This window comes from Morone saxatilis, unplaced genomic scaffold (genome assembly GCF_004916995.1).
Source record: "Morone saxatilis isolate NCDOM2014 unplaced genomic scaffold, NCSU_SB_2.0 Contig9, whole genome shotgun sequence".
Taxonomy (NCBI): Eukaryota; Metazoa; Chordata; class Actinopteri; family Moronidae; genus Morone; species Morone saxatilis.
Window position 1 is genome coordinate 1,550,642 of NW_023340268.1, and position 8,224 is coordinate 1,558,865.

The window sequence follows — 8,224 nt, forward strand, 5'->3', positions numbered from 1 at the left end:
GAGAGAGAGAGAGATAGATATATAGATAAGTAAGCTACCAGGGCGCCCTTTGACTTTTAATTTGTAGTTACAGTATGTCCGTAAACGAGACAAATGCTCACCAAAGGCTCCAAGAGCACAACCTGATGTGTTCACAATACGTATTTTGCTTAAACAACAGTTAGAAAATTCAGATTCAGCTTACAATGATGTAAAACTGAGAAACTCACACTAGAGAAGCTGAAAGCTCAAAGTTAAATAGATTTTTTACATATAATTATTTAAAGAATGTTATTGAAATGTTATCAGTTAATTTTGCATTATTTGAAATTTTATCAAATTATATATTTTTTGTGTACTTAATGATTAATTAATCAACAAACTAAATAACTCTTTCAACATTTATTGATTTACCATTTAATTTAATTTTAATTTGAAGTCAGCCGTTTACGTGATCTAATAAAATCCTGTTTTGCAAAAGAGTTATTTTTCTTTGTCTCATCTGTGCTCCTGATTATTTCCATTATCCACATTATACGTCTGTGTGCAGCAGCTTTCCAAGGTGTTAACACCCAGTCTGTTATTAAGAAACATGTTTATTTTTATTTTGCTAGGGCCTAATGTTGGCTTTAATAACATTTAATTTGAGTGAACAGTGTGTGAGCCATATGTAATTATTCCTTCCTGTAGTCTGCATATAAACAAACCAGCTGCTTCCAGTTAACTGTTCCTTTTCTTTAAAGGTTATCAAAATCCCACACTTCACTGTGAAGCTTGCAGGGGTGTATAATGTTTTTTTGTCAAACCAGTTATCTCCACTCATTATTGGAATCCTTGAGTCTCTTCAAGTATTCACATCACTGTGTCTCTATATGTGGCTAATCAAATACATGCACTGGTTGATAAAATGGATGCTGCATTTCTTTACCATTGTTTACTTTGCAATCCTTGCGATGAAATATAACTTTCCACAGTTATGACAGTTTTCCTTGATTATAAACCACTGTGCCATGTTTTTGGCCTCTGTTAAGCATTTCAATGCAATAATCTTTGACTTAATATCATTTTACATTGTCTCATTGGTATATGAAGCAACATAGAATGCAATATTTGAACACCCACATTTATGCAGATTTGTGGCAAATAAAGTTTTAGCACACCTGAATATCTGAATTGGGTCTCGGGTGTGTATGGCAACAAGTTTGAATGTTAAGCCCCAATTTTCAGTTTAATTCTACTTTCTCCCAAAACAAAAGGAAATGGTTTTACAGATAAAGAACAAATATAAAAGCAAAGATGCAATACAGTAGCCCTTTCTAGCTTCTCAAATTTGAGCATTTGATGCTTTTCTCTATTTTATATTGGTATACTTGTATTGATGAAAGGTAGGTTAGGTCTTTTGTGACAATTTTTTGTTGAATGGTTTAACAGAACCAAAACAAAATAATATTTCAATGCCGATATAGATGCCAACATCTCTCAGGATTAAACCCAATTTAAGTGAAGATATTTATGTTAATGTTATGTATATTTTTGGTTCTGAAGAATAGTAAGGATTTTGTTTGATTTTCATTCAACTCCAATTCAGATTTGCATTAAAGGAAAGATGGAGTTTCTTGATGGCTAATGGACAATATAAAACAATATCATCTGCATACATTCACACAGAAATGTGTGTGTGATTTATAGAAATACTTCTCATACAATTGTAAATTAAATTTCTTTGTGTTTTTGAGTGTTAGTCATACATGATGTCACCTTGGGCTCTGGAAACTTGTGGGGAAATCTTTTTTTTTAAATTTTATAGATTAAAAGTTTCGTCAATGAATCATTATTGCATTATTTTCAGCCCTATGTTTCGTACATTATGTCTATATTCATTGCGACATGAAAACTGTACTAAAAAACAATGACTGAAACATGAGCTTTAATAAGGTATTAGAGTAAGCTGTTGATGGTATACACAGTGAATAACCACTTCCTGTCTGTGTCTCTGCAGAATGCAGAGGATGAATCGCAGTGGGTTGAAGACCTGCTGAAGCTCCATACGGCCCGAGTCAAAGACGTGGAGATCCTGACGGGGCTGGACCTCTACCGGTCTACCAACCTCACCTACACCAGCACCCTGAGCCTCAAAACCTACCTGCACACCTTCGAGAGTGACGACTAGAAGCAAAGAGAGACAGACACACACATACAGGATGTAGCCCTTTGTAGAAGTTCTGCATTTTCACTGCATGCTCGCTGGATAGCCGGCGCATCGTTGTTCCACTCCTCAGGAACTGCCCGAGAAGTGCTTGGAAAAGGGAACACATTTTTGAAAATTGAAAAAAAAATTAAAAGAATGGTTTGACAAGTAGTAGTTTGGAAGATTACAACAGGAATATTCAATTCTATCCAACAAATCTGGGAAATATTAAGCACAGCAATGATGCTGAATAGCAACATTTTTCATAAATACAGTTTATACAGTACATCGTCATGCACCCTTAAAGGACCAAATTGTTGTTTTAGCCCCTTAACTGTTAACAATGTATATTCTTACTGACCATCCCTTGCATGCTGTAGAATTTAATTTTTTTGAATGTGTCTCTTCTTACTCATAAAAATTACTAATCACAGTCTCTGTTATTTTTTGTCAAATATCATTGTGAGGTAACACAGTGAGGCCTTCTCATAGCAAACTGCGCTCAGACTAACTTGCACTCAATTTTCATGCTGTATAGAAATACATTGACGCTAATGGCTGCCTGAATAGTTGGAAAAATACATAAAGATATCTGCAGCATGGTTTGCAAAATAGTCAGCAGTAATATAAAGTATTTGCAGTTGATGGGCTAAAACATGCAACATTGCTGGTATGCTTCTGTACAGGAATAGTTTGACATTTTGGGAAATATACCTTTTCTTTTTCTTGTTTAGAATTAGATGAAAAGATTGATGCCACTGTCATGCCAGCAGCTGGGTAGCTTAGCTTAGCATAAAGACTAGCCTGGCTTTGTCCAAAGGTAACAAAATCTGCCTACTAGCACCAACATGTTATATCTTGTTTGTTTACTCCAAATAAACATATTTCCCAAAATGTTAAGCTAGTCCTTTAAAAACACATACAATACACATTTAAACATGTAGAGATTATATAAACTCGTCATGTGTACACCAGGGTCAGAAGTATGTGTCATTAAACACAAGAAAAATAATTTAAGCCCTTTGATGTAGTTTACAACTTTTATGACTACTAACAATGGTTTCCACATAAATATTTGACTATTGCTCTTTGTGGGTTACCACAGGTGCTTATTGTATAACTGAGAAGGAACAGTGTTATTGTTGATGTAAAAATAATCATGTGGTTTGACTGTGTGGCTTGAAATCAGACGGAAGACCCACATGATGCAGTCAGATAGAAATGCTGACCAATACAAGCCTATGCGTCAATAGCAAATATGGTGGAAAAAAAATGTCAAGTTCACGGCTGAGATGTCTCTTTCCCGTTTTTTATGACCTACTGAGTTTCCATTGGTGTGTAAGACAAATCTAAATGGTACACATGGAAGGTTTCCGTACACATAAAACACACACAGACACTTACCAACTGCAACAATATTCTCACTGTTTTCACACCCTCCTGCCTCATATCTCTCTTTCCCTCCGTCTTAGCTGATCATTTAGGTGTATATTTTTATACAATTTATAATATTTATTACGCAGAATCTAATTATAACCGCACCTAATATTACAGTATTAATCCAGTGTAAAAGATCTGTCCCTGTTTACTGTAATAAGATAGAAATAGACATCTAATGTATTGCTTGGTTTAAAGAAGGTGACAACACTGATGCTGCCTTAAAGGAAAATTATTATTTTTTTATTTAAAAAGACACGTTTTATTTTCATACTTTTGGTATACATTTTACTCATCAGCGTTGTTGGGGAAAGGTAGCCACACCACAATGAAGAGGTTTACATCATCAGTCCCTGAGGCAGGTTTAAAACATGTCCAGTTTTAATGTTTTGCACCACCCTAACCACTCACAGGATTTGGAGGTGAAATTGATGGTTAACATTCCTAAAATGTCTTCCTTAAAATTCTTCTTTTTTATATCTGCGTACATGCCCAACTGTTGTTAAGGGTCAGTTAGGTCAGACATAACATATAAAGTTTACTATGTAGGAATATGATAGAAATTATAATGAGCATTCATATTTACATTGGTAAAATTGGTTCACCTTCATGGTAATCCAGCTGTGCCCTGCAGAACTGTTGGGTCCCAAAGTATTTGCAAAATTACTGAAGACACCCAAAACTACAATCAGGTTGCAAATTGATTTTCCTTTCATTCACTATCAATAGCTCAACAACACTGGTCTCATTTTTTGTTTGTTACCACAGTCACCCTGTCTCCTTATTTGACTTCCTGCAGTCACACTTTCAATTCTGCAGAGAGAAAAGTAGTCAGAACCGGTATTTTTTCGTAACGTTACACTGATGAGTTAACATAGCTAGCTATCTAGGTAATCAATAGAAAATAATCAATAAAAAGCCAATAAAATGACTGAAGAGCTTGCCATACTGTAGATGAAATCATGTATATTCCTGTAGTCTTTCAAATAAAAGCTGTAGAGACTTTGAATGACTGGAATTGAGTTCTTCTTCATTCAGTTGACAATACAACAAGTACCGCCTCTGCAAATGATGGGCTGCTGATGTAACCTGACTTTACACTCTGTGTTTGTTAGACAGAACCATCTGGGACGTCTTCATTGGAAAATGTTTGGAAAAGGCAGGTACTTGAGAAAAATACTTAATAATACTAATAATAATTTCCAAGGAGTTATTTGAAAAGACTGGGTGCCTTACTATTCATAAGCAGCCCGGCATGTCACTATAACTTACACTAATGACTGAACCAGTACACAAGTACTGCATGTGTTTCATTAGAATAAACAGAATAAACAGGCTTACTATGGCAACAGTACAGTCTGTCACAACGGAAAAACAGTATTCCTATGAAAAGCACCTTTATATGAAAAAATAATAACATGGGGTCCAAACCAACCAGATATACAGTTTTCTGTTTGTAGGTTGTAGATGAATTGTTTGAACCTTGTTAACCAAATATGAATCACACAGATCATTTGAATTCTGCCTAAATTTGATCCAAACTCATGTGTTTCATTCTGTGTAACAGTAGCACAAGTGGAAACATTAATGTAGTAAATCCAATTTTCTATGTGCAGCCTGTGTGATGACAAGTTAAAACTTCCTACATGAATGTAAGATATAAGGTCAATTTAAGATCAAACAGTAGAGCTGAAACACATCTGTTTTCCTTTATTTCTTTCAACAGAGTTTGCAGAAAATACATTTAGCACCACATATAAATGAAAAAAAGAGCTAATGAACTTGAAGTTATCTTGTGCCTTTCTTTTAATGCCATTTGTATATGAGGTCATTAGTATTATCACCGCCACTTTATTGCAACATAAGGCCTGCTGTTGCCGCTAGATAGATAGATAGATACTTTATTTATCCCGATGGAAATTCAAGCCACTAGGGGGTATACAAATACATCGATGTTACTGTAATGTCATACTGTTATTTTGATTAATAACCTTTAATTTATTCCAAAAAGTTTCTCTGAAAGCCAAGATTTACAAGGCCTTGTGTATACACACTCAGTAACACCCATTCACATCTAGATGCTGCCAAATACAACCACCATATCTTTACCACTGCGGATGTGAATGTTGGATGTGCAGGAAAGAAAGAAGTCAAGTGACCTTGTGCATAGTTTCTCCCTTGTGCTTGGGAAGGGAGGGGAAAACAAGTGACTTTTACTCTGAAGTTACCATCCGCTAGATGCCACTAAATCCTACACACTGGTCCTTTAAGTTATTACAGTTAAAATTTGCATACTTACATTTGTAAATTAAAATAACCCCAACCACCTCCAGCTTTGTCGCTCTTTATACTACGTCATGCCGCAGCAGTTAATGGGAAGGGTTGGCATAAGCCTATCACCTGCACAGAAAATTGGACTTTGGGGTAAGTCATGTTTTTTTTTTTTGTTGAGGCTGGGCTGGTGGAGTTAATTTGAATTCTGTCCTCAATTTACAGTAAATAAAAGACAGCTGTGTTGTTTTATTAGGTTTTGAATAATGCTTGTTTTTATGTATTTGCCAAGAGTAAATGAGACCCAGACTGCTCAGAGTCTCAATGTGGCAACTGTTGTATCACAAAGTCCTGGAAATGATTTACTCTGTATAGTACTTGCCAGCATTTTTCAAATAACAAAGCACTTAGCTTGTAGGACATGTGGCCAGGTGCACGCACAAGGTAAGATGAAAGACAGAAAGAAAAAAAAAGGCAGGACAAAGGAGAAAGGAATATTTATTTCCAGAGGTACAGTTGTATGGTACTGTGTATGCCCACAGCCAGTGCAAACACTTCTGTATTTGCAGAATACACACTAGGTTATGTTAAACACATATTGTATCTCATTTTAGGCATTTTAACCCATGCAATTTTAAACCTCCTCACCTGAAGAAGTGGCTTGTTTAGCTCACATGTAAATTGCTACTGTAGACTGAAGAGAAATCAACGAATAAACAAAGATGTTTTTGAATTTAGTTCCCAATGGCTACTGCTTCAGTAACATGGAAAATTACAACCAAGAAAGGTAATAACAGTTTATAATGATTAAAACGTGCAGTTTCTGGGCACCTGGTTAGCTTAGTCGGTAAGAGCTGGCGCCATGTACGCGAGTTTGCTGGCAGCCGGCCCAGGGCGTTCGAATACGACCTGATCCCCCCTTTCCTGTCTGTCTTCAGCTTTCACTATCTAATAAAGGCAATAAAAGGCCCAAAAAAAAATAACTTAAAAAAATAACAACCTGCAGTTTCTGTCATTTTGTTGATAATGTTTTGTTGAGGATTCAAAAGCAATGTATGGCTGAACTGATCAGTCAGTTTATCATCAGTTTAGAGCACGGACGAAAGTCTAAGTCATAGCCACGCCAGTATATGCTAACGTTATCATGTTTGCAATTGTGATTGGTTAATGTACATTAATGACATGTAGCATGCTAACATTAGCTGTAATACAAATACAGTGATCACATATTTGGATAAGCCATATATTTTATGTAGCGTTAAGATTTAGCATGCTAATGTTAGGATGGTAATAGTCTTACAGTTAGCATGGTATTTTAAATAAATTAAATATAAAATATTAATTATTCTATTTGAAATAGAAGATAGAAGAAGAAGAAGAAAAAGAAGAAGATAAATACTTTTTATTCTGCCTAAACCTTTATTTGATAACTGACGAGATACAAAAACAGTAGGGAAAAGAGTGAGGGAATGACATGCAGCAAGGGGCCCGGGCTGGAACTGAACCCAGGACATTGCGATAAGGACTGTGCCTTGATATGTGGTGTGCACACTGTAAAGATGGTGAACTGAATCCTGACTGAGAGCTCCTTTCTTTTTCTTTTTTGTCAATATGACCCGAGCATGGTGAGACTTGTTGGGCCGGTTGCAACATACAAAACAAAATTTAGTACAAATCAAATCAACACACGTGTAATGATCTTAAGGTGACCTTAAGTTTAATGTAAAATGATGGTATTCTGGAAATCACAATAATTATTCTAATTATATCAAATGATTTAAGTTATATATGTGCACAGCAATCATAAGTCAAACATCCGTAAAACTGAATGCTAACATGGAAACTACTAATTATTTCAGCTATTCTCTCTTTGCAGGGTGCTGTGGTGTGTGGTGTACTCCATATTGCTCCACTTTATTGCAGTGCAAAGGTCCTGATTTTTCGTAATTCAAAATGTAATCAGAGCTTATCAGCTGAGCCTATTTGTCATAGTTCCAAGCTCAAGGTTTCATCCGCTCTGATACAGCGAATTCCCAGACACTGGCAGCAAGGCATGAGTCAATATTTCACATCATCTCGACATTAATAGTCAATTAGTTAATCTCCAATAAACCAATAAATATTTATCAGCGGTTATTTACATTCACAGCAATCTCACACTGGCAGTTTGAATCTCTATACAGTGGCCGTCTGTATTCCAGGTCTTAGCTAATTATTACCCACACTTCCCCTTTTCATTTTGCATGTATCAGGTGTGTTTCTAGAGTTAAAAGGTGTCATAAGCAACGTCATCTGTGGTTTGACAGATGGAAAACACAGAAACGTGAGGTTATCTCCACGTTCTGGCAA

General features: G+C 35.8%; 1 protein-coding gene across 1 annotated transcript in view; it reads left to right on the forward strand.

Annotated features, from left to right (window-relative positions):
* LOC118342690 (ectonucleotide pyrophosphatase/phosphodiesterase family member 2) overlaps window positions 1-4,613 on the forward strand; it is a gene marked incomplete in the record, with an annotated part of 38,878 nt that extends 34,265 nt beyond the window's left edge. Inside the window, 1 exon segment of the mRNA XM_035681305.1 lies at window positions 1,979-4,613. Within this exon segment, the coding sequence (XP_035537198.1) occupies window positions 1,979-2,149 (171 nt within the window).
* Between the last annotated feature and the right edge of the window lie 3,611 nt (window positions 4,614-8,224).